At 50.7% G+C, this 27,500-nt stretch overlaps 2 protein-coding genes across 2 annotated transcripts in view; one reads left to right on the top strand and one right to left on the bottom strand.

Annotated features, from left to right (window-relative positions):
- Window positions 1-22,390, top strand: part of syne1a (spectrin repeat containing, nuclear envelope 1a) — a gene marked incomplete at its 5' end in the record, with an annotated part of 172,465 nt that extends 150,075 nt beyond the window's left edge. The window contains 17 exon segments of the mRNA XM_079754209.1: window positions 1,695-1,857; window positions 3,440-3,627; window positions 4,331-4,481; window positions 5,531-5,713; window positions 6,642-6,779; window positions 7,535-7,726; window positions 8,869-9,250; window positions 9,866-9,934; window positions 10,635-10,753; window positions 12,028-12,154; window positions 12,670-12,866; window positions 13,729-13,935; window positions 14,440-14,568; window positions 15,416-15,664; window positions 16,371-16,457; window positions 17,240-17,298; window positions 20,591-22,390. Of these exon segments, the coding sequence (XP_079610335.1) occupies window positions 1,695-1,857; window positions 3,440-3,627; window positions 4,331-4,481; window positions 5,531-5,713; window positions 6,642-6,779; window positions 7,535-7,726; window positions 8,869-9,250; window positions 9,866-9,934; window positions 10,635-10,753; window positions 12,028-12,154; window positions 12,670-12,866; window positions 13,729-13,935; window positions 14,440-14,568; window positions 15,416-15,664; window positions 16,371-16,457; window positions 17,240-17,298; window positions 20,591-20,885 (2,935 nt within the window). The 3' untranslated portion in view covers window positions 20,886-22,390.
- Window positions 22,391-22,565: 175 nt separating this feature from the next.
- The window catches only part of esr1 (estrogen receptor 1), a 22,505-nt gene continuing 17,570 nt past the window's right edge, over window positions 22,566-27,500 (bottom strand). The window contains exons 7-9 of the mRNA XM_079754085.1: window positions 27,316-27,449; window positions 25,881-26,064; window positions 22,566-24,471 (exon numbers count right to left, since the gene is read on the bottom strand). Coding sequence (XP_079610211.1) covers window positions 24,174-24,471; window positions 25,881-26,064; window positions 27,316-27,449 — 616 coding nt within the window. The 3' untranslated portion in view covers window positions 22,566-24,173. The remainder of the gene's footprint in view (window positions 24,472-25,880; window positions 26,065-27,315; window positions 27,450-27,500) is intronic.

Raw genomic sequence — 27,500 nt, 5'->3', positions numbered from 1 at the left:
GACGTGAACAGGCAGGAACAAACTCGGACATACGCATGCATTGATTGGTTATTGATCTTGGCGGTGTGGCGGGTTTAGGAGGCGGTGTTGTGTTTTTCAGTGTTGTGTTGATCTCCTCCCAGCGGTCTCTGTAGCAGGTTGAGGTGTCTCGTGTTGCGAAGTCTGAAGCGTGAGCTGAATGAATGGGCTCTGCACGCTGTCGGCCCTGGACTGCACAGCTCGTTGCTCGTGTGTGAGGGAGGAAAGGGAACACACAGGATAGAGAAGATATGTGATATTTCATTTGGTTTTGCTGTATGCAAGATTTATTTGGGGCGGACATTTTGCGGACATTTGATTATCTTTGCTTTCAAATCACTCTTGTGGAAATTCTTCCACTCAAACTGGATTATGATTATTTCTGTATACTGAATTCGGGTAATTAGGCAAGTTTCAAGCACGACTGGCATGATTGCAAAATGATTTATACGATTTAGTTATACATTTTTTGGCCCACTCTTCCGCACATTATTCTGATTGGTTTTACACAGTAAGCTTAATCCAATGGCCTTTGGATTGCAATTTGCACAAACATTGTGCAAACACTGTTAATATTCTCTTATTGTATCCCAGTGCGCGTCAGGCTTGCGAACAGCGATTCACATCATTATTCCGCCCATAAGGGGAAACACGGCGAACATTACAGCGCCGCACGCGTGAAGGAACCCGCTCACCAGGCATAGCCCGCATGCCAGCATACCGCACGGTCACGCAGTCCGCGGCGCATGCCATGCTAATTCCAGCCGGCTCCAACATGGCCGCCCGCGCTGCAGCCAGACCCCCACTGTCCTACGGCTCCGACTGCTCTGCTCTCAGTCTCTCTCTCCCTGCAGAGAGACGGTATGTGTTGCACTGGTGGGCAGGAGGAGGGGTTGATGCTTGGGGGCGGGATGGTGGTGGACCTCTTTCCTGCTTGGTGGGACTTTGAAATGCTCTGTAGAATGTATTGTTTTGGTAGCCGGCCCAAGGTGGGTCTTTGTTTTCAGTCGGGTCAGGGATCTTCGGCTGAAACTGTATTGATTCCCCCTCTGGCGAACATAATGATCAGACCACATTGTGCATCAGTGTTTCATTGCGTCATTCAGTCCAGAACTCCCATGAACTTAATTTTTGGTCCAACCTTAATTTTCTCATCAACCACAATTTTACTTGGCACACAAAGATGTTTAAGGGCAGGGGTTCGGAAATAGCTTGATTTGGTTATTGAGTTATTTCATTACTAACCGGGTAATCATTCACTGTCCGTCCGTGTTGCAAGAGGAGAAGCAAAGTACACTAGTGTTGGTTTCATTTGGTCAACTTTCTGGTGTGTTTAGCATTTAGAGGCGGTTGTCGGTGAGACTAGCTGACCAGCCTCACCTTTCTAACTCTCACTCCCTCTTTCCACCTCTCAATCCCTCTCTCTGACTCCCTCTCACTCTCTATCACTCTTTCTCCCTCCCTCCCTCCGACTCCCTCTCTCTCATTCGTTCTCACTCCCTCTCACTCCCTCTCTCTCCATCTCACTCTCTCTCTCCCTTTCCCTCTCTCTCTCCCTCCCTCTCCCTCTCTCTCTCCCTCTCTCTCCATCTCACTCTCTCTCTCTCCCCCTCTCTCTCTCCCTCTCTCTCTCTCTCTCTCTCTCTCTCCCTCTACCTCCCTCCCCCCCCCCTCAGGGTGAAGAAGCTGAAGGAGACCCTGGTGGCGGTGCAGCAGCTGGATAAGAACATGAGCAGCCTGCGGAGCTGGCTGGCCCACATCGAGACAGAGCTGTCCCGCCCCATCGTGTACGACACCTGCGACGACCTGGAGATCCAGAGGAAGCTCAACCAGCAGCAGGTGGGAACCGCTCTTTGGAACGGTGTGGAGACGGAACCGCCCGCCGTTTACACAGAACCGCTCTTTAGAACGGAGTGGAGATGGAACCGACCGCTGTTTACACAGAACCGCTCTTTAGAACGGTGTGGAGACGGAACCGACCGCCGTTTACACAGAACCGCTCTTTAGAACGGAGTGGAGACGGAACCGACCACTGTTTACACAGAACCGCTCTTTAGAACGGAGTGGAGACGTAACCAAAGCTGTTTACACAGAACCGCTCTTTAGGAAGGAGTGGAGATGAGCAGAACCACAGTGTTTACAGAGAACCGCTCTTTAGAACGGAGTGGAGACGGAACCGACCGCCGTTTACACAGAACCGCTCTTTAGAAAGGAGTAGAGAAGAACCAGAGTAGATTATAAAGAACCGCTCTTTAGAAGGACAGATGGCTGACTAGTAACAGTTCTGGATACTTTTCCTATGAGGTTTAATTATTAATTTATTAGATAAAATAATTTAGCAATAGTAATGACAAATGGCAGTTGTTAATTTACCTATGCTTGGGGATACATGCTCTCTCCCTCCCGCTCTCTTTCTTTCTTTCTTTCTTTTCTTTCTTTCTTTCTTTCTTTCCTTCTTTCCTTCTTTGTTTCTCGCTCTAGTTCTCGCTCTTGCTCTTGCTCTTACTCTTGTTCTCTCTGTCTCTGTCTCTCTCTGTCTCTCTCTCTCTCTCTCTCTCTCTCTCTTTCTCTCTCTCTCTCTCACCTCACACTAAGTACTGCTGGTCTGTTTACATACAGTAAGGTTACACAACCAGAAAAATAGTCCAAACTGGGCAGAGCGCTGGTTAAAATAGCCCTGACCCAGATATACCGGCAGCAAGTCCATCCCATGGTCACGACACTGTACAGGGTTAGTGGTGTCCATGTCTCTCTCTATTTGGAGAGGGAATCTGTCTGCTGCCTGGCTCCAGGGCGTGAGGAAGGTGGGGCTCCGGACTCTTCAGAACTGTATTCCGAACTCTACTTTGAGACACACGGATACAGTGTGTAGCCCTACATTCTCAGGGCTGTGGCAGACTGCTTACCTCAATGCAGATAAAAATGGGGCGGCACTAACTCATCAGGGAGAGCGGGCTAACTTTTAACCTGAAGGTTGCTAGTTCAAGCCCCGGCCTCTGCCAGTTGAGTGTCAAGGGGTCCCTGAGCCAGACGCCTCACCCTGACTGCACCCTGCGAACTGGCTGTCGCCTTGCGTGGTTGACTCCGCCGTTGGCATGTGAATGTGCGTATGAATGGTTGTAAGTTGCTTTGGATAAAGGCGTCGGCTAAACGTAAACAGAGAAGCGTTCTACCGTGTGTTTATCAAATCGAACACACAGGGACGGCGTGGCTGATCAAAAAACCGAAATACTTTTGTTTTTGTTCTTGTGGATTTTGTCATTTTTTTGTAGCATTATTCCTTCCTTTTAAATCCAAACTAAACACATCACAATCAATGTCCTCAGCAGCATCTCAGACCCTCGCGTTCAACTCCAAACTCCCAACCCCTGCTCGTTCTCACTGCATCTTCCCCCCCCCCCCCCCCCCCCCCAACCCCCAGGAGCTGCAGCGGGACATCGAGAAGCACAGCACGGGCGTGGCCTCGGTGCTGAACCTGTGCGAGGTGCTGCTGCATGACTGCGACGCGTGCTCCACGGAGACGGAGTGCGACTCCATCCAGCAGGCCACGCGGGGCTTGGACCGCCGCTGGAGGGCCATCTGCGCCCTGTCCATGGAGAGGCGCCTCAAGTCAGTCCTTCTAACAGCACACCCACACACACACACACACAGACACACACAGACACACACACACCGTATCGTATCACCACGCCTCAGAGCCCCGGCTCACCGCACACGTAGCACACATCGCCACACTTGACAGTGAGGATGCGTTCCTTTATCGTGAATGAACGTTAATGCAGTGATGCATATGGGTAAGGGTTAATCGGTTGGGATTAGGGTTGGTCGGTTAGAATTAGGGTTAGTGGGTGAGGGTTAGGGTTGGTCTGACCCTATGAAATGATTTATCCATTAATACCTTACTTGGGTTAGCCTAACCCTTACCCTAACCATTAACCTAGCTAACATCGACTGTTAATTGACTGTTAGATAATGCTTATTACTGCATTAACTAATGTAAATATAGGGTAAATGAATTACTGTACCCTTATTGTAAAGTGTCACCCATATTTATCGCACATTTCTTCTCAAGATATGAGTAGTGTATTGATTAGTGTAGGGTTTAGTATTCATCATGAGTGAGCGGAGAAGGATCCACGCAGTCCAGGTTGTTCCTCACCGTTCTCCCTCCCTGCCGTGTCGGCGTTAATGTTCCTCACCGTTCTCCGTCCCCTGTGGTGGTGCCTGTGTGTGAGCGAGTGGAGGAGGTTCCTGGCGGCTCCGTGATGTTCCTCACCGTTCTCCCTGTGGTGGCCGTTTGTCGTGTGAGCAGGATGGAGGAAACGTGGCGGCTGTGGCAGAAGTTCCTCGACGACTACGGCCGCTTCGAGGAGTGGCTGAGGACCTCTGAGAGGACGGCGGCCCTGCCCAACTCGTCGGGCGTCCTGTACACCGTGGCCAAGGAGGAGCTGAAGAAGTTCGAGGTGAGGGGCGGAGCCTAACCGCGAGGAATTAACAGAGGCATGGGCAGCTGGGAGGAGACGCTCGGGGATGTGCAATGCATGCTGGGTAGTGGCTTAAGGGGCCTGGGTGGTGGTGGGTGGGTTGTTGGTGGAAGTGGTGGTGGGCGGCGGCAGTGGGTGGGGGTTGCACTGGATAGGGTTTGGGTGGTGGGTGGGGTGTTGGTGGTGGTGGTGTTGGGGGATTAGTGTCATGTTACCGGCCGTCGAGGGTGCTGGGCTGCAGTCGCCCCAGTCATTCTCGATGAGGGACGCCTGCCTAGACGAGATCAGACCGGTATTTTCCGGTCTGTTCCGGTCCGGTCTGTTATGAGGTCATCTGTCGGGGGCACAAACGTAATACCAACTGGACGGTTGAACCGTTCATTTCAGTTAAAAAGGGCATAAATAATGAACGTATTTTATGATTGTGTACATCTGTGTTGCAACATATCACACAGCTATAAACTTACGGTACTATATGTAATTGTTAATGTGCAATGATTTAATTTGTTGCTGTAAACTCCAGGAGTGGAGCTTAAATATTGACTACATATAGAGCGATATTGATAACTTTTCAAACATACACATAGATAATATATATATATAATCCCTTGATTGTATATTTTTTGTGATCATTTGTCTAAAGTATTTTGTGTGTGTTTGTGTGTGTGTGTGTCTGCATGCCTGTTTGCGCCTGGCCCGTGTGTGCGTGTGTGCCGGTGCCTGTGTTTGTGTGTGTGTGTCTGTGTGTGTGTGTGTGTGTGTGTGTGTGTGCCTTTGTGTGTGTGTGCCTGTGTGTGTGTGTGTGTGTGCCTGTGTGTGTGTGTGTGTGTGCCTGTGCCTGTGTGTGTCTGTGTGTGTGTGTGTGTGTGCATGCCTGTGTGTGTGTGTGTGTGTGTGTGCATGCCTGTGTGTGTGTGTGTGTGCCTGTGTGTGTTTGTGTGTGCCTGTGTGTGTGTGCCTGTGTGCCTGTGTGTGTGTGTGTGTGTGTGCCTGTGCCTGTGCCTGTGCCTGTGTGTGTGTGTGCCCAGGCCTTCCAGCGGCAGGTTCAGGAGTGTCTGACCCAGCTGGAGCTCATCAACAAGCAGTACCGCCGGCTGGCCCGCGAGAACCGCACCGACGCGTCCTGCCGGCTGCGGGAGATGGTCCACGACGGGAACCGGCGCTGGGACCACCTGCAGAGACGGGTCGCCTCCATCCTGCGCCGGCTCAAGGTACCCGTGATGCATCCCCTGGTCGCCATGGAGACCTGATTGAGCGAGTGAACTGGTGAACCCGGGTTGACTGCGGTTACAGCGTTAGGATCTACCTCGGGGGGGTATCAACCATGATCACTGGATCGAGTTTTGACCCAGTTGATATCATCTGGCTTAAACGTTTTCTATGCGACTATTAGTCGTTTGGACACTTTATCAAAAGAAGTGAATTATTATTTTATAAACCCGTCTCGCATGAGCAGCTCGTGGTGGACATGGCGCACATTGGGATCCGAACCCACGACCTTCCACCTGGGAGTCAAATACCCTTAGTTATGGCAGAATAAGAAACTGATGAGTTGTACCAGCGTTGCTTCTGATGATGATGCTGACCCCTTTGGTCCTGATGATGCTGACCTGTTTGGTCCTGATGCTGACCTGTTTGGTCCTGATGCTGACCTGTTTGGTCCTGATGCTGACCCCTTTGGTCCTGATGCTGACCTGTTTGGTCCTGATGCTGACCCCTTTGGTCCTGATGCTGACCTGTTTGGTCCTGATGTTGACCCCTTTGGTCCTGATGATGCTGACCCCTTTGGTCCTGATGCTGACCCGTTTGGTCCTGATGCTGACCCCTTTGGTCCTGATGATGCTGACCCCTTTGGTCCTGATGCTGACCTGTTTGGTCCTGATGCTGACCCCTTTGGTCCTGATGATGCTGACCCCTTTGGTCCTGATGCTGACCTGTTTGGTCCTGATGCTGACCTGTTTGGTCCTGATGCTGACCCCTTTGGTCCTGATGCTGACCCCTTTGGTCCTGATGATGCTGACCCCTTTGGTCCTGATGCTGACCCCTTTGGTCCTGAGGCTGACCTGTTTGGTGCTGATGCTGACCCCTTTGGTCCTGAGGCTGACCTGTTTGGTCCTGATGCTGCCCCTCTTCTCCCAGCACTTCATCAGCCAGAGGGAGGAGTTTGAGACGGCCCAGGACAGCATCCTGGTGTGGCTGACGGAGATGGACCTGCAGCTCACCAACATCGAGCACTTCTCCGAGTGCGACGTCCACGCCAAGATCAAGCAGCTCCGGGTAGGCCGCCACAGCTCTTTAACCCGGGGGGGCGCTGCGACGCAGGAGAGGGGGTTTGGTGGGTGGGGGAAATCCTTGTTTTGGAAACAAACACTTGGTTAGATCTCCAGATCTCTGTTGTCTTTACTTTTTTTGTATTCTAGGGCTGTGCTTTTCTTTTGTTTTTTTTCGATTGAATTGTATGCTTACTCTCGACATCTAACCTGTGTGTGTGTGTGTGTGTGTGTGTGTGTGTGTGTGTGTATATGTGTCTGTCTGTATGTGTGTATCTGTCTGTGTATGTGTATATGTGTGTGTGTGTGTATATCTGTATGCATGTCTGTATCTGTATATCTGTGTGTGTGTGTGTGTGTGTGTGTGTGTGTGTCTGTGTGTATCTATATGCGTGTATGTCTGTGTGTATCTGCCTGTGTGTATGTCTGTGTGTATCTGTATGCGTGTATGTCTGTGTGTATCTGCCTGGGTATCTGCCTGTGTGTATGTCTGTGTGTATCTATATGCGGGTATGTCTGTGTGTATCTGCCTGTGTGTATGTCTGTGTGTATCTGTATGTGTGTATGTCTTCGTGAATCTGTATGTGTGTATGTCTGTGTGTATCTGTATGTGTGTATGTCTGTGTGTATCTGTATGCGTGTGTGTCTGTGTGTATCTGTATGCGTGTATGTCTGTGTGTATCTGCCTGCGTGTATGTCTGTGTGTATCTATATGCGTGTATGTCTGTGTGTATCTGCCTGTGTGTGTTCTTCTGTGCGTAGGCCTTCCAGCAGGAGATCCAGCTGAACACGGGCCGCATGGAGCTGGTGCTGCGTCAGGGGGAGGGCCTGCTGGAGAAGAGCGAGCCGCTGGACGCCGCCGTGATCGAGGACGAGCTGGGGGAGCTGCGGCGCTACGCCCTGGAGGTGTTCGGCCGCGTCGACCGCTACTACAAGAAGCTCACGCGCCTGCCGGTCGGTTGGCCGCCATTTTGGGACACCTTGGTTCTTGCGTTTGTTTCGACGCTTTCGAGCGCTGTCCGCCCGCGGAGGCTTTTAAACGCGACGCTGAGATTAAATTTAAATCAGGGAAGGACTAAGGACTACTAATTTCCTGAGTGGTTACCTTTTGGGTATTCTTGTGTGAATGTATATAAAGTACTGAAGAATCGGTAATACCATTAATATCCTGAAGAACGGGTGAATACATTTTTAACCTAGTTACCTTAATGAAGTATATTTGGATATTAAAAAATATTCAAAGAGTTATTATTCTTATCTTAGTGTATGCAGACTAAGTGTGTTTACATGGACGAGTTGACAGACATGTCGGTCTTAAGGAGAGGGGAGGGACTGCGTTGCGATGAGGCCGGGTGACCTGGTGAACCTTTGGCCCAGTGCAGTCATGGTAGCGAGACAGAACACCTGTGGGCACGTGTCACTCAAACATGTGCTCGATGCCAGGGAGGGAAAACCGCTGTGACACTTTATCATGTCAGCCGAACACAATCTCTACTCCCCTCGCTGAAGCTCACACACACACGCACACACACACACGCAGACACACACACACGCAAACACACATTCACACATACGCGCACATATGCATGCAAACACACATTCACACACACTCATTAGAAGCTCACTCTCAATGAATTCCAAAAATGTTTTTTGCTTCCATTGTATAATGGGGTCAGCCTGACATTGAAGGCTTGGTAAACACATCCTTTGAACATCTCTGAATAAACAGAAATAATACATTAAATATACTCTCAAGGGAAACAGAATAAAATAGTGCAATTATTAACCTCGATTTTTTTTAAAAATATTTTTTAGAATTTTCGAACCCTACCAAAAATGTTCAAATGTACATGAAGGGAGAAACAAACCTCATGACCTCACTTCCTTAACACCTTTCCTTCTTCCCTCCCTGTCTTGTCCTCACGCCCTTACCACCTTCCCTTATTCCCTCCCTTACTCCTGTCATCTCTCCCTTAACACCTTCCCTTACTCCCTTCCTCTCTTGTCCTCACTCCGTTATCACCTTCCCTTCCTCCCTTTCCCCCCCTCTCCTCCTCCCTTCCTCCCTCCCTCCCCCTCCCCTTTCCCCCCCCCAGCTGGTGGATGACGATCTGGACGGCTCGGACCGCGAGCTAGAGGACGCTGAGGAGGAGGAGGAGGAGGAGGAGGAGGAGGAGGAAGAGGAGGAGGAGGGCGTGGCCTCGGACCTCTCAGACCTCCAGTGGGGCGACGCCTCCCCGGCCCACGGGGGACGTCCTGCCGCCGCTGCCGCCTCCGCCCTGGTGCGTGCCGAGCGCTCGGGCCGGGACACCCCCGCCAGCGTGGACTCCATCCCGCTGGAGTGGGACCACGACTACGACCTGAGCCGCGGGCTGGACGGCGCCGCGGAGGGGCGGGGCCTGGGCGGCGACGCAGGGGGGCGGGGCCAGGAGCGAGAGGATGAGTACCTTGGCACGGCGGTGACGGCCGGGCTGTCAGGTGGGTTCCACGCTCGTGTTGGGGGGGGGGGGCTGGAGGGGGCAGTTTTCTTAGTTTGCTTTTGTTTTGTCTGTTTGAAAATATTTTCTTGAGTTACAGTGTGTTGAGCTCTCTTGGCCACCGTAGGAAGGCCTTATATGGTAATGGGTGACACGTTTTAAAAATAGTTTGAGGGCAGTTCTGCTTATGTAGATGTTATTATGGGTTACATTTTGAAAAAAGAAAACTGTCCATTTTGCAGACGATGATGCCCTGAATCGAAACAATATTACAACATCTATTGAATTCTGAGGTTATGTCATAAACTACCTTCTCCTTATTGATACCAGAATTCACAATCGTGAATTCTGAGTCGCTTTGTATAACGGCTTAATGTATACATTGTAAATACTGTATATTCAACCAAATCTCCAGACAGCTGACCCATATTGAATACTACATAGTCTTAACCCAGATGTAGATAACTTATACTAAAACACAACACACTCCAAACATTCAACCTCTTGTTGACAAGCTGTGTTGTGTCGTAACTTGCAAATGGCGCCGGTAACACACAGCCGAACAGCAGGTGGTTCCTCAGATTGTAAGTGTGGTGTTGCGTCCCTCTCTCCCCAGACGTAGTTATCCCCGAGAGCACGGAGGCGTACATTAAACTGACCGAGAGCACCCTGCGCTCCTCCTCCGGTAGGCCACAACGCTGCGGTGTCTGGGTTCCCCCGCCTCAAGCACTAAAACACCGCCGCGGCTACGACCGCAGCATGCTAGCGGTCGTGGCGTCGAGCTAGGCGCCGACGAGCCACAACCATACTAACGCGCATTATACCATTTAACCACAGAGCACGTCGGTTAGCATGCTACGTCGGCGTGCCGTGTTGGCTAGCACGGGCTAGCGCTGCATGATGTCACTCACCTGTCCCCTGCCAATACTAGCATACCGTTTAACCAGAGTGCACGTCGGTTAGCATGCTACGTTGTGATGCCTCGTAAGCTAGCACCAGCAGAGCTGCATGATGTCGCTCTCCGTTCACCTGCGCGGCGTCACCTGAGGAAGGTGAACTCCCTCGTGTTCACGTCATGTTTAACTCCATGCTAATCCATCCCATTGTTCCTCCTGCCTGCTCATGGTTTCACTACATGGTTCATCTAACAGTGTTCACCTCCAGTGTGGAATACAACAAACTAGAACTAGCACCACTGGTTCTGCCATTCCCATGAGTTCATATTTTCAGGTTTTCTCATATTTTTGTTGCATGCCGTGCTTGCTCCATACCTCCATGTCCTGTTGGCATACAATCAGCACACGGCCGCGTTCCAACCGATACGCCGTTCGCGTCGTCCTTCCCTCCCTGTCCAACCCTTGCTCTGCCTCGCCCCCTCCCTCCAGGGACGCCGGCCCACCCGGACGCCCACCTGAGGCAGCGGGACGCCGCCTTGGAGCGGCAGCAGAGGGAAGGCCTGGCCAACGGCTCCAGCCCCGAGCTGGAGTCCTCCTATACGGGCTACGTGAGTCACCGGCACACAACACACAACACACAACACACAACACAACACGACACATGGGCTACGTGAGTCACCGGCACACAACACACAACACAACACGACACATGGGCTACGTGAGTCACCGGCACACAACACACAACACACAACACAACACGACACATGGGCTACGTGAGTCACCGGCACACAACACACAACACACAACACACAACACAACACGACACATGGGCTACGTGAGTCACCGGCACACAACACACAACACACAACACACAACACAACACGACACATGGGCTACGTGAGTCACCGGCACGCCCCCGCTCACACAACACACAACACACAACACAACACGACACATGGGCTACGTGAGTCACCGGCACACAACACACAACACAACACGACACATGGGCTATGTGAGTCACCGGCACGCCCCCGCTCACACAACACACAACACACAACACAACACAACACATGGGCTACGTGAGTCACCGGCACGCCCCCGCTCACACAACACACAACACACAACACGCAACACAACACGACACATGGGCTACGTGAGTCACCGGCATGCCCCCGCTCACACAACACACAACACACAACACAACAGGACACATGGGCTACAGGAGTCACCTGTACACAACACGGAGCATGTGGCTCGCTGGGTAGTGATGACCGTGTCTCACTGGCTGCACTTTCATTATTGCTTGCTTTGATATTTTATTTACTTTCACTTTCACTTTCTCACTTTCAAGTTATCAATATCGCTCAGTTTGTATCTATTGATTTATCTCTTTGTACCTAATGTTCTGGATAATTGTATTTTAACGACCGTGCTTCTTAATCATTTACATTTACATTTAGGGCATTTAGCAGACGCTTTTATCCAAAGCGACTTACAATAAGTGCATTTGTTACAATAAGTACATTTGTCATAAGAAGTGAAACAATATATCGCTGTCGGTACAGTAAAGACGTTCATAGAACCAAGTGCAAGTATTACAATCGCTAGGCTAACCCATTCCCCGTGTAAAGCAGCGATAGCAGCTACTGTAGATGCTACACAATTAAGTACCTTGAATAAGTGCAATGTAAAAGTGCCAGGCCGTACAACATTCAATGGCGACTGTGCATTGGTTTCTATGCAGAGTCGAGATGAACTCTGAACAGGTGAGTTTTGAGATTTTTGCGGAAGCTGGTGAGTGACTCTGCGGTCCTCAATGTTGGTACTCAATGTACCAAGCGTACCGCTGAGATGACGAACGCTGTCTCCGTGGTTACCGTAGATGCGTCTGATGGGGGAGTGCCGGGGCAACATGGACGCCGTGAGGAGGGCGGAGGAGGAGCTGACGGAGGAGGAGGAGGACGCCCCGGGCCTCACCAATCCCATCGGCACCGACGCCCAGAGCGCAGGTCGGTGGAGGGGACGCGGCCACAGAACACACTGAATACACTGAAAACAGAACAGTATTCAACCTGAAATCACTGCCCACATCGGGGATGTATTAACCCCTTTATCGGGTCATTTATTTAACAGGAACAGCTCGCAATTCATGCATTGCACCAGAGATAGCTACAAGCTAGTTAGCATGTGTAAGCCCTGGGCTGGGCTGGGCTGGAACCGAGTAACTTTGGGCTAAGAGTAGGGAACACCGGCAACTACACTGCCCCCCCACCCCGATCCATTACCCTGGTTCCCTAGTAAAAGAGTCCTCTTTTACCATCGACCAATCAGAAGCCCTGACTGATGTCCTCAGTAGTATGACTTCGGCCATGTTCTCTCTGTGGTTTTCCCCGTGGTTCTGACCCGTGGTTCTCTCCGAGGTTCTGACCCGTGGTTCTCGGCGTGGTTCTGACCCGTGGTTCTCTCCGAGGTTCTGACCCGTGGTTCTCTCCGTGGTTCTGACCCGTGGTTCCTCCCCTTCCAGGAGTGATCGAGCGCTGGGAGCTGCACCAGGCCCAGTCGCTCACCGACCGCCACCGGCAGAAGCAGAAGCAGCTGATCTCAGACCTGCAGACCATGAGGGCGTGGCTGGGCCAGTCGGAGGCGGAGCTAGGCCACCTGCGAAGCCTGGACCTAAGCACCGACATTCAGGCCATCCAGCAGCGCATCCGCAAGCTCAAGGTGTGTGTGTGTGTGTGTGTGTGTGTGTGTGTGTGTGCGCGTTAATGTGAGCGTGTGTGTGAAGTAGCTTGTAATGAACGTTAAAATATCTCTGAGGGTCTGATATTTATTGACATTAGTGAGTTAATATTCATTGTCCAAATTCTAATGAAGGACGTCAAGTACACACTATATCAAAATACCTTTCGTATAACTCTTGTTTCGATTATTTTTAGTAGTAGAGTAGCATGCAGTGTTGTCTTGTGTGTGTTTGTGTGTGTTTGAGTGGATGTGTAAGCCCACCCATCTCTGTCTGTACTGGAATCTCATTCTACTGGAGCTACACTGGGGTCAACCCGATCACCTCACACACACACACTGTTGGCCTAGCGCTCAACCTCATGATAGCATACCTCTGTGCGCAACTAGCCAATAGACCACGGCCTGCGAGGCATCTCACACCTTCTAAAAATACCCCGCCACTAGCCCACATACACATACTCCATATAACCTTAACTTATACCCTATTCCTGGACAGGGGCTTCCTAAACATGGTCTCTGGCCTCCGGCCTGGGGTGGAGGGGCAGTGATGTAATGGCCACTGTTCTATTGCAGATACACGGTTCACCCCATGTTTGCTGTTTTAATCTAACTGTCATAGACGGCCGCTGAAAAGACATTTTAAAGGGCTGAAATTCGGATTCATCGATTTTAGACTTTTTAAGATTTTTGAGGAACCCCTGGAAACCCTTCATTACAGGAACAACAGTCAATCAAGGGTTGAATTAGGATACCAGAAGGTGTAGCACCATGCTAACTAGCATGCTAACTTCCCATCACCAACCCTCCCTCTTCTCTCCCACTGGCCCCGCCCCCTGTTCAGGAGCTGCAGAAGAGCATGGACGGCCACAAGTCGGAGGTGCTGTCAATCAACCTGAGTGGCAGCGAGTTCCTCCAATCGGAGCCTGACTCCGAGGAGGCGTGGGCCCTGAGGGACGGGCTGAAGGAGATGAACTCCCGCTGGGAGCGGCTCAGCTCCTCGCTGGAGGCCTGGAGGGAGGAGCTACAGCGGGCGCTGATGCAGTGCCAGGTAGGACCAGCGCGCACGTACAAACGTGCACCCGTGAACGCGCACACACACACACACACACACAAATTGGTGCAAGAAAAAAACGTGTAAGGATTGTGATTCTTATTTTCTACGAACCGAGACGCAAAACTTCCCAAAATCATTTCTATATTTATTTATCGTCTTAGGGTTGCCTTTGTGTGTTTACTTTATTGCACAGTCTATGCAACTTTTTCAAATATTAGTTCTACACAAACTCACACACACGTCACTGCTTTCACGTTTCATTCAGCACACCTTTGTTCTGCACTGAATCCAGATTCAGTCAATCGAATCGTAACCCCAGGGGATCGAAACCGAATCGTGAGCGACAGAAAGATGCACGCCCCTAACACACACACACACATGCACACATGCACGCACGCACACACACAGCGCCTCTCCTCCGCGCACAGCGCCCTCCTTTACATGCGGTGCGTCGCTCGCTCCAGTGATGACCGTAGAACCCGCCCCCCTCTGCTGCAGGAGTTCCACGAGATGAGCCACGGGTTGCTGCTATGGCTGGAGCACATCGACCGCCGGCGGAACCAGCTGGGACCGGTCGGGCCCTCGGCGGACCGGCCCACCCTGGGCTGCCACCACGCCACGCTCACGGTAGGACCACCCGCCGGCGCGGGGGGGCCGCGAGGGTGTCTGGGGTGATTTAGTGGGTCTGGAAGCGGAATCAGCTGGTTAAGGCGGGGGGGGGATTTCACACAAGCACACATTTTGGATATGTTGAGGCTGCTTATGAATAGGATGAACGCATCTAACGTACAATTCAATTCAATTCAATTCAATTTTATTTGTATAGCCCTTAATCACCATTACAGTCTCAAAGGGCTTAACAGGTCAAATATTTATGAGACCCCCCTTTACCCAAGCCCCCACAAGGGCAAGAAAAAACTCCCTTGAAATTAGCAAGGAAGAAATCTTGAGAAGAAACGCATAGTGGGGGATCCCTTCTTCCAGGGATGGTCAGGAGTGCAATGGGTGCCATAATTGACATACAGGTAAATACATGCACAAAAATGGTGATGTGGTGCTGGCCGGTTGACCATGAGGAGAGTCCAGGCATCCAGTCCAGTCACCGCAACATGCTAGAACAGACAGAATAGTGAATTAGAACGGAACAGTACATAGCGGGAATGTATACTGCATTAACAAAACACAAACAACCAGAGTGGTCTTCACTTCGCATTTTCACAATTGTTTTCACAATCCTATGATTGTGAAAACAATCCAAACGTACGATATACATAGCCTCACAAATCGTTTTAGATGTGTTGACATCTCCAGTAACATTGTAAACGTGATATTGTTATGTTAATCGTGACCTGATATTGTAACGTGAGATCGTAAAGTGAGATCGTGACGTGATAACGTAACGTCATAACGTAATAACGTAACGTGACAACGCAATAACATCCCCCCCATCATTCCCCCCCCCGCCGGCGCCCAGCAAATCAAGCAGGAGCTGCTGGACTCGCAGCAGAAGGTGTCGTCCCTCCAGGAGCTGTCGGCCCAGCTGCTGGTCCACATCCAGCCCTCGGGCCCCGGGGCCCAGCCGCCGGGGGGCCCCGGGGAGCGGCTGGAGGCCCAGGAGAAGGTGCACGTCATCTGGAACCGGCTAAAGCTGCTCCTCAGGGAGGTGAACGCGGACCTGGAGGACCTGGAGCGGAGGCTGGAGGAGGCCGGGCAGGGGGAGCAGGTCAGAGGCCCGAGTCCAGCCCTGTGTTTTGTGGTAGTGACAGCAGTAGATCGATAAAATAGGCATTGATCCCCCGGAGGTGAAGTTCCTGTGTTACAGCAGCCCAGCAGCAGTGGAAGGCACAGGATGTAATACAACACAATAAAAATACAAAGTAGTGCTAAGGAAAACAAAAATAGATGCAAAATTAAGGTAAGGACAAGCCGAACAAACAGGACAAACAATATAAGTGATAAAGTGACCCAGTGCCAGTACTCCACAGTATATAAGTTACAGCCTCGGGCCAGGCAATACAACAGCGCCCTATCCCTGAGCCCAAAGCACACCAAGAGAGTACTTTGGGCTCTTCATGAAAAACAAAGATGATTTAATACTGTTTTAGCGGAGCTCAGCCCACAACGTGTAGGTGCAGAAGGGCAGTGTTTATTCGCTGGCATCGTAGAGGACTTGAGTCTGTTTTGGACGGGGACATTTTCAGGAATACTATTGTGTTGGCTTTGGGTCCCAGCCTTCCTCGGGGGCTGAACCCCAACCAGCCACCCCCAAAACCAGGGAAAGACGACTGGAAAAGCAGCAGATACAGCGCGACACTCACGCAGAGTCCCTCATTCACACATTTGTCTTCCGTCCGCTCACATTTCAATCAGGATCAGAAAATGGTGTCACGGTCAAAATAACAGATTTTTATTTTTCATTGTTTCAACAGGAGTCGCTGTCCAACGTGAACAAAGCCCACCTTTCGGGAACCCCTCGTCCTGTCTCCCTAGGGTCCGTCCCCAACCGGCGACGACTGGTAATGTGCTCCACGTTTTACCGTCCAGCTCTCCAGCCAGTAGGGGGCGCTGGCTACACTTTAGCACAGGAAACCCCCGTAAACGCTGTGCAGCGAAACATGTAGAAACCCCTATTTTATGAAGTAGTCCTCTAAGATGACGTTTGATTTCCTTCCCATAGCTCGGAGATCTTAGATTAAAATCTATTTTTTTCAGTTTTTTTCTCTCCTGCTTTCAGACGTCCTGTTAACATGCTAACCCAATACCAAATGTTTGCTAGCTACCCTGATTTTGATGATATTGGTTTAAAGAGGAGGTCATCATCACTATGTTTACGCAAATATGTGTCTCCAAAACCTCACAAGAAATACTGGCTTTTCTTTTTTATGAACGCGACGCCACGGCGACGATTCGGAGATTGTGATGGATTTCATCCTCGTTAACCAAAGGATGAACCACACAATCCCACGTCCACCTCACTCACTCACACCGCCCTGTCTCCTGACGCCCCAACGTTAGTCTCGAGAAGCCAGATTTCTTGGTACTTGACTGTACGATCACCATCATTGATCATGTTGCTGCCTCCCCCCCCCCCCCCCCCCCCCTCCCCCTTTGGTTATTATCTCCCTAGCGATACGACTTCTGCTCTCTCTCATCGTTTTTTTTTTTGGTTTTACTCTCATCAGAAGCTTGGTCTTTATTTGCCCTGGACTGAAACATTGTTTTTCTTTTTTTTCACTCCCTCCTCTCCCTCCTCTCCCTCCCTCCCTCTCCTCCCCCCTTGCTCATTGCCTTGGTACAGCCCCGGGGCAAAAGTAGTCAGGCCCGCGCAGGATACCCCAGCAGAGGCCCGCGCCACAGGTACCAATTGCCCTGGACTCTTTAGAACCCGGGGAGGGTGACGGAACCGCACACAACCCCACCTAGAACCCCCACCTCGAACCTAAACCTAGTATCGCCATCCTAACTGCTATTTCTTAACTCAATCAAATCTAAACTAAACTGAACTAAACGTCCAACCACGAAATCAGTCCAGCCAGATCTTTCTATCATCAAAAAGATGGTTTTGATTACCGTCGATTTTCCTTCGCGACTCCGCCGAGATTGTCAAATGTCGGTGTGGTCTCTAGCCTCCCCCCCCCTCAGCGTGCGTTCCATGACCCTCCCTCGTTCTAGAAGCCTCCTTACTGGCTGTTTTCATGAGCTGGGATTGGCTGATCCATGGGCCAGCTCCCTGTCATGTTGTGAACTGTCTCTCTGTCGTTTTGATGTGCTGTGCACTGCCTTGACCGGCTGCTCCCTCCCTCTGCGGAATGGCACCATCACCCCCATCATTCCCATCCTACTTTGGGTTTTCCTTTTCCCTTTTGTTGCTTCTCGTTTGGGGAAATCTGTGTTGTGTTGTAGTGCTGTCCTTCGCCCACCAGGTGGCGGTGTGCGAGTCCTCACACCCACAGCCTCCCCCCTGTGCTTCTGTCCCCCGTGTGTGCTTCCCCCCGTGGCTCCAGCCATGGCTCTTCTGTCACTTCTCTCTCCACACACAGTTACAGTTCTAGGGATCATGTCGGGAACAGCGCCGATACATACAGGTTCTGCTGTGGCCTTGCGCCTTGGGCCGGTACTATCGATCCTCACACCACTTCTGCCCGGTTCCCCCCTCCAAGTCACTCCAGCGCTGATTCCAAACGTTTAATTTTATCTTCGACGCGTAGAAATGACGGCTTGGTCAAAAGCTACTAGTTAGGCATATTGTCTAGGGCTAGGGTTAGGGAAAACAAACGGGTTAGGGTTAGGGTTAACCCTTAGGGTTAGAGAGAGAGAGAGAGACACAGAGAAACGGGTTAGGGTTAACCCTTAACCTAACCCATTTGTTTTCAGGGTTAGGGTTAGGGAAAACAAACGGGTTAGGGTTTACCCTAACCCTGACCTGTTTGTTTTCAGGGTAAGGGTTAGGGTTAACCCTCAGGGTTTGAGAGAGAGACACACAGAGAAACAGGTTAGGTTTAACCCTTAACCTAACCCATTTGTTTTCAGGGTTAGGGTTAGGGAAAACAAACGGGTTAGGGTTTACCCTAACCCTAACCTGTTTGTTTTCAGGGTAAGGGTTAGGGTTAACCCTCAGGGTTTGAGAGCGAGACACACACAGAGAAACAGGTTAGGTTTAACCCTTAACCTAACCCATTTGTTCTAGGGTTAGGGTTTACCCTAACCCTAACCTGTTTGTTTTCAGGGTTATGGTTTAGGTTAACCCTCAGGGTTTGAGAGAGAGAGAGACACAGAGCAACAGGTTAGGTTTAACCCTTAACCTAACCCATTTGTTCTAGGGTTAGGGTTTACCCCAACCCTAACCAGTTTGATTTCAGGGTTGGGGTTAACCCTAACCCGTTTGTTCTGAGCTCCAGCATCTCTAAACGTCAGGACGCTGCCTCGGTGGGAGCAGTGCGTGTTTGCGCAGCCAGAGAAGCGGTGGCCTTGGAAGGCCTCCCTGGGCTGAGCAGCATGACATGGGGACGACAGGAGAGGCCTTCCTTGATTGGCTCCTCTGTATGCACAATGGCGAGCCCCTGCGCCCATTACTCACTAATTGGAAACGGAAATTGAAATCCGGAAAATAGGCCCACGTTACCATGGAGAGGAGTGTTCTGTTGGGCTTAGAGAAGGGCCGCCCGGAGAACAGCTGACACACACACACACATGCGCACACGCATATACACACAAACACACACAGACGCATATACACACACAGGCAAGCACGCACAAACACACAAGCAAACGCGCACACGAACACATGCAAACGCGCGCACAAACACACACACATGCAAACCCGCACAAACGCAAGCACACACACACGGGTACGTACACAAACATGCATACACGCGCACACACACATTCACAAACACATATGCATACACACACACATACAAACACAAACACACACGCATATACACAGGCACGCACGCACACACGAACACACACACACATGCAAACACGCACACACGCACGCACACACACACACACACAAACAGACACAGACACTGTCGCAGCCGGGAAGGTTCCCAGCCGCAGCGGGAGGAACAGGAAGTGGGTCTGAGGCGTCTGGGCACAGAGCCTCGGTCACTTCCTCCTCCGGGCGGGCTGGGAACGCCATGTTCCTCTGGGGGAGGACTGAGGGAGTGGGAGGGAGAGGGAGAGATAGAGAGAGGGAGAAGGAGAGAGAGGGAGAGAGAGACAGAGATAGTGATAGGGGAGAGAGAGAGAAAGGGGGAGAGAGGGAAACTTTTGGCCCTGTTGTGCCCTGTCTCGAAGGAGAAAGGACCTTGAACTCTCACACACTAGGCTGGGGAGCCAGAGGGAGGGAGAGAGGGAGAGAGAGAGAGCGAGAGAGAGCGAGAGAGAGGGAGAGAGAGAGAGAGGGAGACAGAGAGAGGGAGAGAGAGAAAGAGAGAGAGTGTGAGAGAGAGAGAGAGAGAGGGAGAAGGAAAGGGAGAGGCAGAGAGAGAGAGAGGAAGACGCTCTCCTCAGCCAATCACACAGGAGGACGCCTTGTAAGCCGATTCCCACTTTGAGCGTTCCCCGTGCATGTGTGTGTGTGGTCCTCTGTGCCCCTGTGTGTTCCTTCTGCGTGTCTTCTAGGAATGTATGGTGGGGCGTGCAGGCCCTCTCGCCGTGTCCTCCTCCTCTCTCCTCCTCCTCTCCACCTCCTCTTTCCTCCCCAGATGTCTTTCAGTTGTGCATACGTGTGTGTTCCATCCTCTCTCTGCACCCCCCATCCAGTCCTCGTTCCCCGGGCTTTGGTTGGTCTGCGGAGGTGCCCCCTCCGGGGGTTCGAGTCCCTCTGGGTTCTGATGCACCTTACTGCGTTCAAAATGTAAACACGCCCCCCGCCCCACCGGTACGGGCCGATGCAGACCAACTCAAAGCCAGGAGGAGGAGAGTTTAGATGCCATCTCCTCTCTGACCACCACTCAGGATCTCTCTCTCTCTCGCTCTGTCTGTCTCTCTCGCTCTGTCTGTCTCTCTCTCTCTCTCTCTCTGTCTCTTTCTCTCTGTCTCTCTCTCTCTCTTCCTCTCTCCCTCTCTGTCTCTTTCCCTCTCTCTCTCTCTCCCTCTGCTGTCGTTTGACTCGTGATCTCGTCTCCTCTCCCCCCTGCAGCCCGAGCAAATCCCTCGTCACCGCTGGCTGCGCTTCCTCCCGTTCTGACCGGACGGGCGGACTCTGGACCTCCACCTCCACCTCCTCCACCTCCTCCACCTCTCCTGCGGGCCCCTCCTTCCTGCTCCGCGTGCTGCGGGCGGCGCTGCCGGTTCACCTCCTCCTGCTGCTGATCATCGGCCTGGCCTGCCTCGTGCCCATGAGCCAGGAGGACTACAGCTGCCACCACGCCAACAACTTCGCCCGCTCCTTCCACCCCATGCTGAGCTACACCAACGGACCTCCGCCTATATGAGGCACCGCCCCATCAAGGACCGTCCCCCGAAGTCACCTGTACCGGGCCCACACCCCCTCTATGAGGTCCGCCCCCCACGACCATATATGGACCAGACATCCGCCCAGTCCGTCGTGGCCCCTGTTCCGTGTGAGGACCGGACAGCCGCCCGTGTACGGGCAGAACTCTCCGCCCGTATAAGGACTGTCCCTCCGCAGCTAGCTACCAGCTTTGCCAAGGATTCTGACACTCTGACTAGTATGAATGTTTCCTGTTCTTTCGCTGCAGGACTCCCACTCTCCCGACCCCAACTCCACAACCCCACCTCCCCCTCCACCTCCACGCTGGGAGCATATGAAATCCTATGGAGTGTCTCCACCAGTAACCCAATGAGAACCAGTCCATTAGAGCGTTCTGGGGCCAGTTGACGGAGGCCCTAGCGTCTCCAGGGTGAAGGGACTCAAGCCTCCTCCATCCGAATAATAGCAGTTGTGTTTTTATTCTTTCTTCGGAGAAATGAAGTATATTATTTTTGACGTATTTTTTATTCCTACCGTTGAATCACAGAGCACTATTTATATACGACCGTGTGCTGGGAGCCAAAGTCCACGGCGCTGTTCGTACTTCAGTGCTGCCATTATTTATTTTGTTCCGTTCGATTGGATTTAGAGAAGTGTTTGATTTCACGAGGACACAGCACAGACTGTGGGAGATTCCACCTGTAAATCGTAGTTTAGGTAAAGTATCAAACATTCAGCTCTTTGAAGAGTTTACATCCAAAATGAGAACTTTTCAAACTTGACATCATGGTAAAATCTTGCGATTTTGAACACCGAGTGATCCAGTGCCTTCGGAATCGGCCGACGATTTCTGATGGACGCACTTTGTTTTTAAAGTAAATGGCTGCCATTATTTTATTTTGTTCACGAGATTTACAAAAGAGCCTTTCGGAGATGAACTCATCATTTAACGTAGTCGATAGCTGAACCCTAACGCACTGAAACGAGCGCCTGATTATGGTTCCTCACCGAAGCCGTCCAGTCTTCCCCCAAGACAGCCAAACGCTGTTGTCCCTGTTTTGATTTCCTTTTATATCCATTCTAATATTTCAGTATTTAATCACGTAGGGCAAACCTCGACGCCACGCAGGATGAGATTCCGTTTATTTTATTTCCATCGGTGATTCAAATGCCCCGCAAAACGCTGGCGGTTATTTTTTTACCTTTTTAGTTCGAGCATGCACTTCTGCGAGTCCTTTCTGCTTTTTAAGGTCGCCAACCAATCACGGTCTGTGTACGGAGATGGAGGTGCGGAGGCGGGCGAAAAGCAATGCTTGGTGCTTTGTTACCGTGATGACGACACCTCTGACGCGATGGAGATATCTAGTCTGCGCTGTTTGAAACTGTAAAAAGAAACATTAAAAAAAAGCCCGGACATGGAAATGGTTATTTATGTATGTACAGTTTGCTAATGCTGAAATCATGAAGAATATGTTCTTTACATATAGTAAAAAAATATATAAAATACACCTGTTTTCGGACTTGTTTTTGGCTGAGGAGACTGTTTCGATGTGTGTGTGACCGATTCGAATGAGGTAGCGAAACAAGGCCTGCAACAATTTCACTATTAGGACCTTTATTTTAATAAACATTAAACAACACTCATGTGGGATCAACGGACACTAAAGTAGGATTCTCTTTACACTCGCGGCCAAAGTGACTTCACTTTGGCCGCGAGTGATTGCTAGCTGCATCAAACGGCTTGCAAGGCACAGTAGTAAAAACAGCAAACTGGCACAGATATTGGGGACCAACATGAAACTCATAGACAAGCAACTTCAAAAAGATGACCAATTACCATTCAATGGTGCACTCTAGTTTGCTGTCTGGCTTTTAATCTCAGGATGGGCTAACGCAGATAATTTCTTGGTATGTCCCCGGAAAAAAAAGTACTTGCTTGTCAAAAAGCCCAAATATTGACTGGTTCACACTTCTTTGACACATCGTTTTTTGCTGCATGTTGTGCCTTCGGCGTCCATATTATGACTTGGAACCGCCACCAAGAGACTCCTTAATATTAGTTCAGAACAATGCACTCACATCTTATCATGGACAGTTGATTAGAGACATACGTCTCCTGGCTCACAGAAAAGCCTGGCGGTGTATTAAGCTTTCATTTTGTTTCTGTGTAGATATCATTATGTGTCCCTCTCCAGCACAAGAAAGTGAGTGTACAAACTCCACTCAAGGTTGTGTACATTCCTGTATTCGCTCGAGGAGTGCATTGTGTGTCCACATAGCCTTGCTAACTGCATCAAGACTATCCACATACGTCAACTTAAAGCCAGGTATAATTTACAGACACTTCAAATGTTCCCGCCAAAATCAACCCCATTCTTTTCAGCCCTGCACATACAAATTTAGGCTGAACAAAAAGACAAAAAACATGTTCTGATACGCATAGAAAACAGATCTACTGTAGAAAAGAAAATGCCAATTGTCTTAAATTACCCAGTGTAAAGCTATGACTTTTGTTATCACTTCTATCAATACCCCAAGACCCCAAGACGCAAGAAGATATTCACAAAGGGAACTGATAGATTAAGTACATCATAGAAATTACATTAACTTTGCCCCAAAATGTGAATTAAGGCTTCGTCCCAATTCTTAAGAAGGCACTAAAGCTTTATGACATTGCAAGTTGCATTGGCACACAGAGAAATTAAGCCTTTTTTGGTTTACAACAATCTCACCCCGCTTGGCATGCAGTTGGCACAAATGGGCGGCAGATAAATGGATTCAACGACCCCCTTTACACTAAAGGGCACTGGGGCAAGGCACCACAAGAGAGTGAAGAGGATTTTACATTCAGCATATGACATGGATATAAAAAACTAGCCGTTAGCTAGTTAGCCAGCTAGGCCACGAAATGTCTCGACGCCGTCTGCTACCGTCGTAAGCAGGACTCCAAAGATGTTATCCCCGCCCGATTCATACGCTCACACACGGTTTGAACGGCATCCAGCGAGCGCTGAACCCAGTTTAGACGAGTCAACGAAGATGTGTGTGAATGTTGCTAAAGGAACTCCAAAGTAAAATCACTTAAATAAAACAAAACAATCATGGCTAAATGAACACATTCAAATACGTCATTGTTTAACTCGGATCGCCCATATCCCCGGCGCCCTACCATCTCCGTTCTCTCTATCAATCCCCCCCCCACCACCAACCACACCCGATTCACAGCAAAAAAAGGGCTTTCATAACTCAGATCCACCACGGGGACCACCAAGGGGATTTGTGTTGTCTCTCACACGGACGCACACTCGTGGAGGGGGCCCCCGCTGATGAGCACCCCAGGACCGGGGGCCCGGCCGTGGCCCTCTAGCCCGCCGGCCCCGCGGTGCCCGGTACCTGACTCGGAGCAGCTGGAGCTTCCGCTGGTGCAGGCGGTCTCGCGGTCGCCCGGAGCCCCCCCACCCCGGGGATGGGAGACGGACTTTACGGGCCGGTGGAGGCGGTGGGCGTCCAGCATCTCAAGCAGCAGGTCGTACAGCGGCACTTTGTTCTTGCACTTCATGCTGTACAGGTGCTCCATGCCTTTGTTGCTGCGGGTGGGGGGGTAAGGGCGGGGGTAAGGGCGGGTGGAGAGAGGACAGAGAGAGAGAGAGGGAGAAGGATACGAGGATACAAGTACCAACATTAAACAAGAGACAAGCACGGTCACAGAGGGAGTATGGTCCACTACCATAGTTATATATAATAATAGAAGGTTAAAAGGGAATTAAAAATAGGGACTAAATAACAATATTAGGAAAAGCAAATGAGCAATTTGCAAGATTGTATCACCCTTGCCAGTATGCCATATTGCCACAACCGGTCAACAGCATCAATAAATATAAATACAGCAGGATTATTACAATCAAATCAGTGGTCTTTATTAAAAAGCCTAGCCGCTGCAGGAACAAAAGACCTCCTAAATCTCTCCGGACTCCTCGCCCTAACGGCTCCCGACGAGCTGGCTGTCGCCTTGCATGGTTGACTCGGCCGTCGGTGTGTGAATGTGTGCATGAATGGGTGAATGTCAGGCAATGTTGTAAAGCGCTTTGGACGCTATATAAATGCAGTACATTTACCATCTTTATCTCGGAAACCAGACAGACAGTGTGTGGGCAGAGTTGTGATTCATGTTTTCTGTTTTGTTACCAAGACATTCGTCTGAAGAGAATCTGAACCCTTTGTCTCACAGTTTAGCTTGTCCTCCAAACTTAAGTAAAGCTTTAGTTCACCAGTTGCTGGCCGGGTGGCCGCGGTAGGCTGAGGATGGATACTGACAGGATGCTTTCGGTTCAGTCAGGATCAGACAGACTCTGAGTCACAGATCATTGGTCAGCCACCTCACGTTTGTTGTGGCTCCGGCTGAGACCCAATCCAAGGAACGCATGGCTAGGGCTAAGAACTTTAGAAGTTCTAAAGTCTAATGTGCGAGGCCTAGAGTGTCCGACCTCATGTGTCTGATGTGTGAGTCCTACCTCATGTGTCTGGTGTGTGAGTCCTACCTCATGTGTCTGGTGTGTGAGTCCTACCTCATGTGTCTGGTGTGTGAGTCCTACCTCATGTGTCTGGTGTGTGAGTCCTACCTCATGTGTCTGGTGTGTGAGTCCTACCTCATGTGTCTGATGTGTGAGTCCTACCTCATGTGTCTGGTGTGTGAGTCCTACCTCATGTGTCTGGTGTGTGAGCCTACCTCATGTGTCTGGTGTGTGAGTCCTACCTCATGTGTCTGGTGTGTGAGTCCTACCTCATGTGTCTGGTGTGTGAGTCCTACCTCATGTGTCTGGTGTGTGAGTCCTACCTCATGTGTCTGATGTGTGAGTCCAACCTCATGTGTCTGGTGTGTGAGTCCTACCTCATGTGTCTGGTGTGTGAGTCCTACCTCATGTGTCTGGTGTGTGAGTCCTACCTCATGTGTCTGGTGTGTGAGTCCTACCTCATGTGTCTGATGTGTGAGTCCTACCTCATGTGTCTGATGTGGGACAGCAGAAGCAGCAGCTGTGCCTGCCGCCGGGACTGCTGCTGAACGGAGCATCCTGATTGGCTGATGTGGTGTATGAGGGCGTCCGTGATGGTGTCCAGCATGCCCTGAACGGCCAGACTGTCGTGAAGGGCCTCCATGGTGCCGGTGCAGAACGAGAAGGCCCCTGGAGAGGGAAAGAGAGAGAGAGAGAGAGAGAGAGAGAGAGAGAGAGAGAGAGAGAGAGAGAGAGAGAGAGAGAGAGAGAGAGACAGAGAGACAGAGAGACAGAGAGACAGAGACAGAGAGGGAGAGGGAGAGAGAGAGAGAGAGAGAGAGGGAGAGACATGTAAGAAAAACACCTGAGGCTGAGATAATCTGAAACAAATGTATATAAACAGTGTATCTTTGATGGGCTTTTTGCTTTGTGTTTCTGTGTACAGTGAAGAGAGACGGACATGTTACAGGTTATAGTCTCTGGCACAGACGCACACACACACGCAGATGCACACACACAGGCCCCCGCCCCCCTCTCTGTCTCGTTGTCATGGCGACGTGTATCGGAAACATTGATGATACAGACCTTTCCAGAACACTCTGTTCGGCTAATGTGCTAGTAGACATCAGCCCTACACTTCTGTGGGCGTATTTGGCCAACGTGACCACTATTTACCCCAGGGAACGGGAATTATGCTGCAAAAACATGGTCCGGTAAATAAGAATGAAGTGCTCGGTTGGATTAGAGTGCTTTAAAAATGTACTGTACAGCGGGCATCTTAGAGAGTGGGCATCTTCTTTTCATACATTTTTCTCAGTTGATTCATGATTTATTCTGTGAGCCAGTTCAGCAAAGACGTTGTTGCATTCCTGAAGCTTTGCATGGCAACGGTATTTGCTGAATTGATTATCAAAATGATACTCAACTCGTATGATGAATCTCCATTTAAAAAACAAAGTCGCACAAAACAACACACACAGGGCTAGGGTTAGGGTTAGGGTTAGGGTTAGGGCTAGGGTTAGGGTTAGGTGTCCACTCACCAGAGTTGAGCAGTATGATAGCCTTGAGACAGGGCTAGGGTTAGGGTTAGGGATAGGGTTAGGGTTAGGTGTCCACTCACCAGAGTTGAGCAGAATGATAGCCTTGAGACAGGGTTAGGGTTAGGGCTAGGGTTAGGGCTAGGGTTAGGTGTCCACTCACCAGAGTTGAGCAGAATGATAGCCTTGAGACAGGGTTAGGGTTAGGGCTAGGGTTAGGGCTAGGGTTAGGTGTCCACTCACCAGAGTTGAGCAGAATGATAGCCTTGAGACAGGGTTAGGGTTAGGGTTAGGGTTAGGGCTAGGGTTAGGGCTAGGGTTAGGTGTCCACTCACCAGAGTTGAGCAGAATGATAGCCTTGAGACAGGGTTAGGGTTAGGGCTAGGGTTAGGTGTCCACTCACCAGAGTTGAGCAGGATGATGGCCTTGAGACAGACAAACTCCTCAGGGTTCAGCTGGAGCATCCGAAAGCGTGAGACGGTGGCCAGCAGCATGTCGAAGATCTCCGCCATGCCCTCCACGCAGTCCCCCTCAGCCCTGGAGACACAGGGAGTAGAACCACTTCCTTAGGCCGTCGGGGGTCTGCGG

This window comes from Pollachius pollachius, assembly GCF_949987615.1.
Source record: "Pollachius pollachius genome assembly, chromosome: 16".
Taxonomy (NCBI): Eukaryota; Metazoa; Chordata; class Actinopteri; order Gadiformes; family Gadidae; genus Pollachius; species Pollachius pollachius.
This window is presented reverse-complemented; position numbering and strand designations above follow the sequence as displayed.